Below are 13,744 nucleotides of genomic sequence, written 5' to 3' on the forward strand. Positions count from 1 at the left end.
CCAACGTACACTGAAGGTATTGGCAAAGAATAAGGCTCTGGGAACTGATGGAATACAAATTGAACTCTTTCAACAAACTAATGCGGCACTGGAGGTGCTCACTCATCTATACCAAGAAATTTGGAAGACAGCTACCTGGCTAACTAATGGGAAGAGAACCATATCTGTGCCTATTTCATAGAAAGGTGACCCAACAGAATGTGGAAATTATCAGACAATATCATTAATACAGTATGCCAGTAAATTTTTGCTGAAGATAATTCAAAAAACAGCTGCAACAGTATAGTAACAGGGAACTGCCAGAGGTACAAGCCAGATTCAGAGGTGGATGTGAAAGAAGGGATATTACTGCTGATGTCAGATGAATCTTGGCTAAAAGGAGAGAATACCAGAAAGATGTTTATCTGTGCTTTATTGACTATGCAAAGGCTTTCGATTCTGTGGACCATGACAAGCTATGGACAACACTGCAGAGAATGAATGTTTCGGAACACTTAATTGTGCTCATGAGGAACCTGTACATAAACCAAGAAGCAGCTGTTCGAACAAAACAAGGGAATACTGAATGGTTTAAAATTAGGAAAAGGTGTGGGCCAAGGTTGTGTTCTTTCACCACACTTATTCAATCTCAATGCTGAGCAAATAATCTGAGAAGCTGGATTATATCAAGAATGTGGCATCAGGATTAGAGGAAGACACATTAACAACCTGCAATATGCAGATGATACAAACTTGCTTACTGAAAGCAGAGGACTTAAAATACTTACTAATGAAGATTGAAAAACACAGACTTCAATATGGTTTGCACCTCAATGTAAAAAAAACAAAAATCCTCATCCTGAAGCAATAAATATCATCAAGGTAAATCGAGAAAAGACTGAAGTTGTCAACGACTTCATTTTGCTTGGATCAACCATTAACATTCATGGAAGCAGCAATCAAGAAATTAAATGATGTATTGCATTTGTCAAATCTGCTGCACAAAACCTCTTTAAAGTGTTCAAGAGCAAAGGTGTCAATTTGAGGATTAAGGTGCACATTGACCCAAGACATGGTATTTTCAATAGTCTCATATGCATGTTGGACAATGAATAAGGAAGACTATAGAAGAATTGGTGCATTTGCATTATGTTGTTGACGAATATTAAAACTGCCATGGACTGTCAAAAGAACAAACCAATCTGTGTTGGAAGAAGGTCAGCCAGGATGCTCCTTAGAAGGATGGCGAGACTTTGCCTCTCACTCTCATACTTTGGGTATTTTATCAAAGGGGCTAGACCCTGGAGAATGACATCATGCTAGGTAAAGTTGGGGGTCAGCGAAAAAAGAGGAAGACCTCCAATGAGATGGATTGGCACAGTAACAGCAGCAATGGGTGTATGGGTAGCAACTACTGTGAGGTTGGTGCAGGACTGACCAGTGTTTCCTTTTGTTGTACAGAAGGTAGCTGTGGATTGGTGCCAACTCAACGGTAACTAACAACAACAACAACAACACCTCCTCTACTAGAATGCAAACTTCACAAGAACAGGGATTTTTGTCAGTTTTGTTCACTGTTGCATTCCCAGTATCTAGAAAAGTGCCTGGCCATAATTGTTGTTAGGTGCCATCGAGTTGGTACTGAGTCATGGAGACATTATGCACAGCAGAACGAAACACTGCCCAATCCTGGGCCAACCTCACTACTGTCGTCATGTTGTTGTTGTTGAGTACCATGGAGTTGGTTCCAACTCACAGTGACCCTGCACAGGGTTTCTGAGGCTGTAAATCTTCATGTTTCTCCCACGGAACCACTAGTAATTTCGAACTGCCAACCTTCAGGTTAGCAGCCTGATTCGTAACCACTGCGCTACCAGATACCTAAAAATACTTGTTGATGGGATAAATGGGAGGATAAATTGGAAAATGCATTCAGTGACTTAATATTAGAGACATTTCTGAGGCCAGATGGCTCTCAAGACAAGTTTTATTTTCTGTTAAAGCTGAGTTCAAAATCATGCTTTGCCAGCAAATTTCTCTTTTATTTAGTTTGAAAACTTAAAGTTAATTGGTATCTCTACCGGGATAAGTTTGTAATAGATCTTTCCATCAGCATGCTATCAGTTATCTAAGGCAGATAACTTGATAGCCACGAATTAGTAATTTAACAATGTCTCCTTTACCAGCGTAGTTTAAGGGGTTAATTAGTAACCCAGATTTACTAGTTCTATTCTGGACTGAGAGAGGTACTCTGATAAACTTGAGGGTAAAGTTCAGTGACATAGTTCAAATTGAGCGCTGCCTGAGTTGTCTGAAAGCCACAGGGACTTAAGAAACAAGAAAGCATTACCCTAATTGAAGTCTGAAAAATTCTTACTTTCTGACAGATATGACTACGTACCTATGTCAAGGAGAGTATCAATGCCAATATTCTACTTGATACTCTGAGTAGGCTTTTAAATTGTCCTTCAAGAAGATGAACCTTCACCCAAGGAAGTGAGATGCTATTAGCAAGTCAATTCAAACATGCAACCTGCTGTGTAAAATAACCAAATGAATAAACAGGGAATGGAAAAGGGCTTAAGCTCTAATTTGTATCCTGATGTGGTGCTGCTGGTTAATGTGCTGGACTGCAAAGTCATTTGAACCACAAGACCGGCAGTTTGATGTCATAAGACGACCCTCGAAACCCCTATACACGTTCACTATGGGTTGGAACCGACTGATAGCACTTAACAAGAATAATTAACTCTTTATTTCTCTAGGCTTCAGCTTTTGTAACTGTAGCATGAGATTCCTAGAGTAAGCTATCTCTAAATTCCCTTCTAATACTAAAATACCATAAAATTGGGAGGCAGGTAACTTTACTACATTGAATTGGATTCTTAAAATAATATTCCTTTAAAACAAAAGCAATCTATCTTTTGCTCAGCTTCTTTAAGGCATCATTCTGCTCCTTCACTATCTTTTCCATTGACCACTTGTGCCCCCTAGTGATATATTCAATTATACAGCAGGATTTGTTTAGGTAACAGTTTGCTCCAAAGGAGTAAATCCATGATAGAGGGGAAGGAAAACAACAAGAATATACTAGATAAAGCTCAAGGTCAAGCAAAAAGAAGACAGGTGTAGGTAAAAAAGATGAGATGAATCCAGACATTACCTTCTACATTGTAACTTCAAAAGCAAACATTCTGTATAATTATTACTCACAAAAACAAAAACCCACACTCCTGAATATAAAACCATTTTCAGAGCTGACTAGAATAACCCTCTTCCTCATATTAAGATTCATATTTAGATTTGTCTTTTTTTCCAACTTAGCAAGACAAAGAATATATTAAAGCTTCCAGAGACTATTTGTCACATACCTGATAAGGAAGACTACACAGAATTACTTTAAATACATCTGTCAAAGAGGTGCTAAGACTTCGAATTATATATTCATTGACAATCTCAATGAATTTACCAATGGAGAATCGAGTTTTGACTAAAACCATGTACTTTATTGGGCTTAAGGGAGTTCTTGAAGCATAGTGATTACGAGTTGGGCTGCTAACCTCAAGGTCAGTAGTTTGAAACCACCATCCATTCTGAGAGAGAAAGATGAAGCTTTCTGTTCCTGTAAAGATTTACTGCCTCAGAAAGCCTATACATGAGTCAGAACTGACTCCACAGCACATAAACACTACCACATATTTGGTGAAAAGATCCCTGGTAGTGATGTGGGCTAGGATTGGGCTGCTAACTTCAAGGTCAGAGGTTCAAACCCACCAACCATTACATGGAGAAAGATGAGGCTCTCTGTTCTCATACAGAATTACCATCTTGGAAAGCCTGTCATAAAGGACTCCATGGCAGTGGGTTTAGATTTATTTTAGATATTGGGTTTAAACAAAGTCCCCAGCCTTCCAAGAGTCACTCTTCAGTCACCAGCAATGTATGAGTTGTTTCTCATCTGGCACACACTCTTGATAGCAAGTATCAGAACCAGTCCTGGCTATAAATCCTACCTGTATACAAATGTTGCCTACATTTTCTAGCTTGCTGTTGTTGGTCAGTACAGTAGAGTTGGTTCTGACTCATAGTGGCCCTATGTAGGGTTTCCAAGGAGTGGCTGGTGGATTTGAACCACCAACCTTGAGGATAGCAGTCCAGTGCTTATCTTACAGTGCCACACCAGGACTCCTTTTCTAGGTAGGTACCTTAAATTTAAAAAATATTAATTAAAAAAAAGGAAATGGACTTCAATGATATTAACAGATAATTAAATTAAACAAAAGAAAGGTCTTCCTAACTATGCTGTTGTTACTAACATATGGGAGTGAGATTAAAGAAGCTTCTTTGGACATCTTTAAGAAGAGAGAAAAGCATGTTTTTCACATGTTTGCCATCACTTTAGATCTAACCCTGACTGGAGGTAAAAAAGAGAAATAATAAACACTGAAGTTTCCTTTGTACTCTTAAAATGAGATACTACTTACTACTAAATGGTTCCATGCACATGAAGTTCAAGAACAGGCAACAGTAATCTTGGAGACAGATCTAATCTATACATAGTGCCTCTTGGGATAGAGAACTGACTAAAAAGGGGCATGGGGAACTCTCTGAAGTGACAGAAAAATTCTATATCTGATTTGAGTGAAAATAATATTCTTTAATACAATTGTCAATATCCATAAAATGGTGTGTTTAAGATTTGTACATTTTATTGATTGTAAATTATTTTTTCAGTTAAAAAATTATACTTCAGGGTCTTGGAAAGAGTTAACTTTAAAAAAAAAAAAAAAATAGACCCCACCACTCTTAAGGAGCAAAGAAAGCTGACATGGCCACAATAGCAGATACTGTATACCGAATAAAAAATAGAAAAGGATTGCCATGGCTCTGCAGCATTATGCTTTCTGATCATGATCACTGCCATTTCAACAGAAAGTCCTCCTGTGGCCGGCTCATCTGTGCAGGGCGAGGGTTCATTCTGCTGCCTGATGGACAGACTTGGAGGTGGTGGAAAGAGAGTGATAAAAGATACTGCTGATTGTCTAGAAGTAGAACTGCAGCAATTTACACTGAGCCATGACCAGGTATGTTGCTCTATGGGCCTATATAGATAATGGCATTATACCTGCTCAAGTTAGAAGAACGTGCTCAGGGGGAGGAAAACCGGTAATAGTTTCTTTGAAATAAACTACAGCAATAAAGCAAACAAATATAAGGTTTTTCCAAAAGGATGCCTCATCTTATGCTGACTTGCAATCAGCCTAGCCTTCTACATTGTTGGTTGGGCTGGAGCCTGACACCAGGAATATGGTTGCACCAACCCTGGCTTGTCCACATACATTCAAAGTTACCAGTCTAGAGATAACAGGATACTTATGCTTCTCTTAGATTCACACTGGAGTCTGCCTGACATGTGGTAACCAGTGGTCGATGCCTCAAAGCAAGTGGATGAGTGGAATATTTTTCAGCCTGACAAATGACTTTCATTCCAATCCTTAATAGTCTCTGCTTTTCTTCACCAATTGCAAAGTCTTTTACATAATTTTAAGTCAATGGTGCAAAAATGAAATTCTCTGGGATGTCTTGTATCCTCTTAACTTTTCCTTACTTGGTGTCCTAGGCCAGGATTTTCCAACAGCAGTAACTAAGAAAGGTAAAGTCAAAGATTTTCACTGACAAAGGATTTTCTATAACAAAACTTTCCTAGTCATAAATCCTTCTGTGGATTAAATGCATACATACACCTCGTGAAGGAGCCTGGTGGTGTAGTAGTTAAGCAGTGGTGTGCAGTGGCTGTTAACTGAACAACTAACAAACTCCACCAGCCACTCTGTGGGAGACAGATGTGGTAGTGTGCACCTGTAAAGACTTAAAGCCCTGTAAACACTCACTATGGGGTAGTTCTACTCTGTTCTATAGAGTTGCTATTAGTTAAGTAGACTCAACAGCAACACGGTTTGGTGTTTGAGAGGCACCATTAGAATTATGGTCTATTTTAATTCTCTGTAATCTATTACTCAGATTTTCTGACTTGATACTTATAACTTCCCTAGGAACTTTCCTACTTTCACTCTTCTTTTCTCCAAAAGCTTTTCCAAGCCCTTTTTGTTACTTGCACACCCCCTCCCCTCCAAGGGAACCTCTATACTAGTATTTTCACACAATACAACTTATCTTAAGAAGCAGTTGTAGCTTCAACCAAGGGTAAACAATTCTTATCTATGTTAGACATGGGCATGACTTTTTGGAAGGCCACTGTTGACTGACTTGGGTCTTGAATACAACATAGGTGGGTCAATGACACAATATACTATTATTTCAGTGTGCTCTGCTAAATATGAGCTCGTTGTTGATTTCCAGTATGAGTTATTAAATCTATCATGGGAGAGTGAAAAGACAAGCTACCAACTGGGAGAATATCTTTGGAAAGCCTATCTCCAATGAGAACTTAATAACCTATATATATTATATACACACACACACACATATATATACATATATATACATATATGTATATATATATACACATACATACATATATATAACTTAACAAAGAGACAAATAAATCGATCATAAAAAAGACAAAAGATTAGAATAAACATTTCAGCAAAGAGGACATTCAAATAGCCACCAAACACATGAAAAATGCTCGGCATCATTAGCTATCAGACAGATGCAAATCTAAACCACAATGAGATACCATTTCACTCCCACTAGAATGGAGGCCTGGTGTGGCGCTGTGGGCTAATGCGCCAGACTGCAAAGTTGTTTGAACTGAAAGTTCGGTTGTTCAAGCTCACCAGCTGCTCCTTGGAAGCCCTACACGGGGTCGCTATGGGTTAGAATCGACTTGACGACACTTAACAACAACAGAATGACTAAGAAAAAAACAAAAATTAGAAAATGACAAATGTTGGTGGGGATATGAGAATGCAAAATAGTACAGCCACTGTTGAATATAGTGTGGAAGTTCCTCAAAGTAACTAAAGATTGAACTACCCAGCACTGCACTCCTCTAGGTATATACACAAAAGATTTGAAAGCAAAGACTCAAACAGACATGTACATCAGTGTTCACTACAGCACTATTCACAGTAGCTAAAAGGTGCAACCAGTTTAAATGCCCATCAGCAGAGGAATGGATAAACAAAATGTGATACACGCATACAAAGGAATACTACTCAGCCAGTAGAAGGAACGAAATCTTGATACGTGCTACGGTATGGATGGAACTGGAAGACATCATGCTTAGCGAAATAAATCAATCACAAAAAGACAAATATTGTATGACCTCACTTATATAAGAAGACAAGAAAGGGCAAATGTGTAGAAATCAAAGTTATTCATGGTTACAGGGGTCGGGAAGTGGGGGTTAACGGTGATGAAAATATTGCAATGATTAAGGGTAAGGGTGTACAGCCAATTTCTATAATTCTGTCAATAAAATGTGTACCTGTAAAAAACTGAGTTGGCAAAAAATGAGTGATAGATATATTTACAATGACTAAACAACAACAAAAGAGTAACTGCTGAGGCTGCTATGTACAACCAAAAATCTCATGGAATTTGGTTTCTTGGTTTGGAAGCTGAGGGCCATGGTTTCATGGACTATCCCAGCTAAGTGACCTAATAACCTTTAGTGCTTTGGTTCTACATACTAGTTCAAAACTGATGAATTGGTACATGCACAGCTGTGTATATTCTCAACATTAAAAGAAACAAACATCTACCCTGAGAACATATTTCTAATAAACTGAAGGACACTATGCTTGGTAAAATAGAGGGTCAGTGAAAAGGAGGAAGACCCTCAGTGAGATGAATTGACAGAATAGCTGCAACAATGGGCTTGACACAGGACTGAGCAGTGTTTTGTGATGTACAACAACTCACTGAATCAGAATCAAACCCCATCCTTCCTGCAAAATAATACTAATAAGAAAACGACAACTTTCTATCATCATCAAGTGGTTTACAGGAATCTGGAGTACTTCTTGGAAAGCTCAACCCAGGTTTTTCATGCAGAGAAGAGCAGGATGGCAGGCTGTAAAGGGTCTGAGTTATAAGAAGCCAGGTATTCAACCTCATTTCAAAGTCATATATGAATGGCTTTCAGACTGTCTGAAGTTTTACATTCTCCACATTAACGTTCCTCTCTATTAGTATAGACCCACAGGGAAAAAGTATCTCTCTTCACTTTTCTTTCTAAGATTTCACAGTACTTTATATGATTCAATAATACACCCACAAGAGAAAAAAAGAAGGCGTATCTTGTATAACTGTGTTAAGAGACTGGCAGCAGACATAGAAAAATGTAAGAAATGTGCTGAAGAGCACAGGTATTTTATACTACACAGGAAAATTCCACCTGCCACTTCTCTCAGAGTTCTGTTTGTCTCCAAACTCTCCCTCAACCCAACAGAGCCTGCTCCTTCTTCTATTAAAACTTCATGCACAAGAGCAAGGTTGAACCTTAAAGGGACATGCCTCACTGGCTTGTTGCTTACCAGTGCCTGTTTCACCTCTTCAGAGACATCCGTGTCATCCTCCTAAAAAGAGAGGAGGAAGAGAAAGAAAAAGATCATAGTCACAGACATCCTTGAAAGCAACAAGGTCAAGCTCCCATCAATTATGTAACTTGGTTATTTTAAACTGGGCACTGAGATGCTCTGTTACTACTGCTTTCAACAGCCTTCATACATAGGCAGAATAGGAACATGCAGTCAAAAACGTCAAAGGAACCATAGTTGGACAAGGGTTATCTTCAAGAAAGAAAGTATTTCATTCTGTTAGTAGTGATCAGTCAATCTGGTCTTCTGACAATGAAATACTGAATCTAAAGGATCGTTTCTAATAGATGACTATTGCGGTCTTATTGTTTCACTGAATGGTTTATCTAATTTTGAAATGAGCCACTGGTAACCAGGGACCTTTGTTCAAGTTAATGTGTGCTTTTAGTAAGAAAGCATTGGTGTCCCTGTTTTTATTTTAAAGTCTTTATTTTAAAGGTAATCTGTATTTTATATTTATTACTTTTTCCCCCTCCAAAAAGAGTAAAATTGAGTCAAATGAATTTGTGTCACACAGATTTTAAGTTATTTGAAATATTCACAGCTTTTCTAAATATTTAGTTGGAATCCCTACTTACATGAGGTACTAAGATGTTGGTGACTTTATTAGTGTAGAATGCTAAAACCGGACAAACTTATTCACTTACTATATTTATACAGTTGTTATAAATTTCCAGTTTTTCATTCTGCACCAATTATTTACTGAGTGCTAGGCACTTGACATCCAGTAGGCTTATTCCATATGAGTTCATAATAGTCATCACTATTATTTCTTGAAAATCTACAAAATTCATGGCACCATGTGGGACTTTTGCCTTCTTTCTCTCTTTTTTTTTTCTATTTTAATTAAACTGAGTCCTATTATCACTATTTAAATGTAAGAGCCTGGCATATTGTGTGTATTTCTTTTAAACTCAACAGAAAAGATGGCAACCAAGGGTAGCCTGATGTGTCCCAGCAAGACCAACACACTTACATCTGTTGTCCAGAAGTTGATGCCCGTGCCTCTTCGACGTTCTTTGAGCTTCCTTCTGTCTCGGGTGGACAGTCTGTTGGATGACTGATTATCTAAATCTGCTTCTTCACTCTCTGGCCCGAGAGAAAACAAAGGATGGATCTTAAGGATATGGGGCACATGCACTGGGAAAAGACCTGCATTTTATGAAGCTCTACATACCATTTTTGTCCATGTCCTTTGCAGTATTTGTGGTAGTCTCCGAGTTCTCAGAATCAGGAACTGCAGACCTGCTTGTTCGTAGCAGATGAGAACTGGTGTAGAGTGAGGGTCTTGATACAGACGGCGATACTGGTGTTGTGGGTTTGTCTGGCTTATCTGAACACCTCAGGCGACGATAGACAGGCTGGAAATAGTGCACAGGATCAGATGTTAGGGATCAAATCTAACCAAAGGAGAAAAGCAGATTTATTCAGAATGGGTTCTTTTTTCTTGTATCAAAGCTCTATTGGTAGTAGATGCTCCATAAATAGTTATTGAACTGCACTAACGTCATTAATTAACCAGAAAGGGAACAGTTTCTGAACTGCTATTCTGATAATACAGTCACACTGGTAGCAATGTGGCAAATCATTCCTAAACTGACCAAAGGGCAACTAGATACCATAACCTGTTAATGAAAGTCTTTTGATGTTAGGAATGAACCAGGGAGAATAATGGCTATGTTCAGATAAAGAGTCACAAGACAAGGTTTATAGAGGAAAATCAAAAGTTAAGGGATATAAGAAGCAGGATGTATGCATTATATGAGAACAGACACCACAACTGAGCATTCCATAACCATACCATGCTGTTGAAACATGTCTCCCCCTGAGAGTTGGGACAGATAGAGTCTGATGATAAGTCTTACACTGGTTCATTACAGATGCTGAAATAGAGAATTCCTACTATACATTAAGTTTACAACAGAGAGATTGTATAATTTTTTTGTTTATAAACTATGAAAAGAGAAGCAATAAATTATATTAAGCTTTGGAGTTGACAGAACTTGGTTCAAACTTAGCTTTAGCATTTAGTAGCTAGCTGTGTGACCTTGAACAAGCTACTTAACGTCTCTAAGTCTCAACTTCCTCATTTGTAACATAGGTATAGCATCTTCCTCAGAGGAAGCGTTGTGAATTAAATGAGATAATGTATATTAGGTGCTGAGGACAGTTGCTGTTGTTAAGTACTGTCAAGCTGGTTTCAACTCACAGAGACCTATATAGGGTTTCTGAAGCAGTAAATCGATTTGTCCCTTAAGAAGTGACAGCCTCTGAATTACTTTAGTCATACAGGATTGCTAACTAAAAACAGTCCTAAAGAGTGCATTCCATGAGTAGTCCACTGCCAGGTAGAACACCAAATTATTAGTAGGACAGATGCCCCACATTTACCAAACACAGTATATGTCAGCAATAATGAGCTTACCTCTTCATCCAGACTTCTGCCCTGGGGCTGCCGGCCCTCCACAGCCTCCTTTGTCGGCACTGCTGGGAGCTCATGCTTCACTGTGCTGCCCTCAAGTCCCTCAGTGTCTACAGGCTTTTCGCCAGGTTGCTCCTGAGCTTGCTGCTCTGCCCTCGACCTGCTGAAAGTTCTTTCTGCTTCTTGGAGATCTGTTAGGGTTACACCCTGGGAAAATATCACAAGGTCAGAGAAGAACGATAGTCTTTGGTTTCATACCAACCATGGAATGACTCTTGATGAGTAAGTAGGGAAACTCTCTAAAAAATCTAATAGTATCAAATTCCAAATGATGATCCCAAAATGCATAATGAGGCCATTGCAACAGCACATGCTTAAAATAAGCACCTGTTTGCAAAGAACACAGACCTGAGTCCAAATTATTTCAAATGTAAAACTTTTTCAATTTTATCTCCTGAAACTAGGTCAACACTGAGGTCTGCCTGTCATAAACATGTTTTGTCCATTTCAAACAGTTCTGAACACCTTTATCTAAAAGCCCTCTTTCCTCCCAAAAGCAAATGAAGATCAATTAAAACTTCCTGAACAGCAGATGCCAGAAAATTTTAATTTTACTAACAGAAAGCAAAACCAAGCTTAAAAAAAAAAAAGGTAAAAATCCTGAGTCACAAAAAAACTATTAAAAAAATAATAACAACAACAAAACACTTATTTTTCTCTAATATCATTTTACAAATAACTCCAGGATCATAGACATTCCAACAATTATAAGGAAATGTCTACCAGAAGAAGGAAGAAAAGAAGTTAAGTAGAAAGTGAACTGATTAAGTGGTTATATGTTGAAGTTCTCAGCAGGGTAAAGTTCCAAATCTGGAAGGTGGTTGAGCAGAATATTCACAACTTACTTTTTACTCTCCATTCATTTATTTATTCATTCTCTTAATAAAGAACAGGGGTGTCTTACAAACATTGAAACTACAAAGAGAAACTAAATGATTTCTGTATTCAAGAACCTCTTCTTAAATGAGTGGGAAAGAGATAAGAAAACTGATGATTCTAATGGATTACAGGTATTAAGACAGAAACACAGGAGTACATAAGAGGATTTTGAAGAGTCAAAAAAAAAAAAAAAAGTTGGGGAGGAAGGAAGAGGGGAAAGTATTATGGATAGAGGGATTCTATGCAAAAATACCAGAACAAAGCTATATTCCATAGATGATTCAAGAATCTGTGGTAACTTAGCAAAACTAAAGCACACAGCAGAAGACAGGGAAATTTGGAGTAGAGGAAGAATGGAGGTAGCTGAATTTAGGAAAGCAGCAAAAGTTAGGCTATAATTACTATAAAGGAAGGGTACTTGACCTAGTATGAGAGGGTCAGGGAAGGTTTCTCAGAGGACTGCCATATAAGCCAAGATCTAAAGGATAAGTAGGTGTTAACTAAGTGAAGAGGCCTTGTAAACAGCACATGGAAGCATGTCATGTGTGGCTACAGTTCAAAAGGAGGAGAAAGTAGGGTAAGATGAGGCCAGAAAGGGGAGATGACTGAAGAACTCATAGGTCATGTTGAGGATACAGCATCTATTCTAAGAACAAGGGGAAGTCAGTGAGAAGTTCTAAGCAGAGGAGGACACAGTCAACTTTTATGCTGAAAATACCTCTTTGGCTGCAGAATGGAGAACACACTGCAAGGCTGCAGGGTAGGGGAAGACAGGTTAGCATTCATTAAGTCATTATCAAGCTTATGGTGCTATTTGATTTTTTTAGTTATATGTGTACCTTGCTCGGATTTGTGTGTGTGTGTGTGTGTGTGTGTGTGTGTGAATTGAGTGAAAGTTTACAATGCAGATTGTTTGTTTTACATTCAACAAATCATATATTTTGTTTCATTACAATGATTATAACACCCTCTATGTACCATTAGTTAACAGTATTTCTCTCTATTCATTTTAGCTCTTTTTTCAAATGCTCAGGCATATATAATAATTTAAACCACCAAAGAGCACATTCTGCAAGCCTGCTTCCTGGCCACCAGCTCTCAGTCCCTCTCTTTCGCTGCTTCTCTGGATAAGGTCCCGCATTCCGCTTGTGCTCTTCTCCCTTGATGGCTCTAGGGTCCTCTGTTTCTGGACTGTAAGATTAACTAGTCCCCCATTTTTGTTACAAAACTTCTACCTTTACAGTTGTGACAGTCACAATTAGTCACGATAACAATTACTCACTATTGAGTCATAAAAATCTTATCCCCAACTCTTTTCACCAGATCCATCTAGACAAGATGAAAACTATTCAGTGGGGACTCTATCTTCCCCCACCACACTCTGAAACTAAACTCCCTCTTGAAAACTTGTAAGCCAGTCACTTCATGCCTTTATCTCCCCCTCATTTGAGGTAGCCAATGTCTAAGTTGCCTATTCCTATCTACCCTGTATACAGAGAGGATAGCACTGATACTTGATGTGAAGACTCCTTCCCTCTCTGCTGGTATTTTGAGCTACTACATCCATGAGTGTAGGTCCATTGCCTGGATTTTTACAGAGTTATTTGTTTGAAAACAAAAAATAGAGGTAAGTTACATGAAAAACAGAAGTAAGAAGACTAGTCTCATGTGAACTTGTTGTTGTTGTTGTCAGGTGCCATCGAGTCGGAACCGACTCATAGCGACCCCATGCACAGCAGAACGAAACAATGCTCAATCCTGGGCCAACCTCACCACCGCTGCCACCCCCGAGTCCATCAATGATGCCACCTGGCCGATCCATCTTGTTGGAGGTCTT

At 38.6% G+C, this 13,744-nt stretch overlaps 1 protein-coding gene across 2 annotated transcripts in view; it reads right to left on the reverse strand.

Moving 5' to 3' along the window:
• PPP1R12B (protein phosphatase 1, regulatory subunit 12B) overlaps positions 1–13,744 on the reverse strand; it is a 341,109-nt gene that overhangs the window by 109,624 nt on the left and 217,741 nt on the right. For both annotated transcript variants that reach the window (XM_006834128.1, XM_006834127.1), the window contains exons 15-18: positions 10,972–11,175; positions 9,724–9,907; positions 9,523–9,635; positions 8,484–8,525 (exon numbers count right to left, since the gene is read on the reverse strand). In XM_006834128.1, the coding sequence (XP_006834191.1) occupies positions 8,484–8,525; positions 9,523–9,635; positions 9,724–9,907; positions 10,972–11,175 (543 nt within the window). The remainder of the gene's footprint in view (positions 1–8,483; positions 8,526–9,522; positions 9,636–9,723; positions 9,908–10,971; positions 11,176–13,744) is intronic.

This window comes from Chrysochloris asiatica, unplaced genomic scaffold, assembly GCF_000296735.1.
Source record: "Chrysochloris asiatica unplaced genomic scaffold, ChrAsi1.0 scaffold00009, whole genome shotgun sequence".
Taxonomy (NCBI): Eukaryota; Metazoa; Chordata; class Mammalia; order Afrosoricida; family Chrysochloridae; genus Chrysochloris; species Chrysochloris asiatica.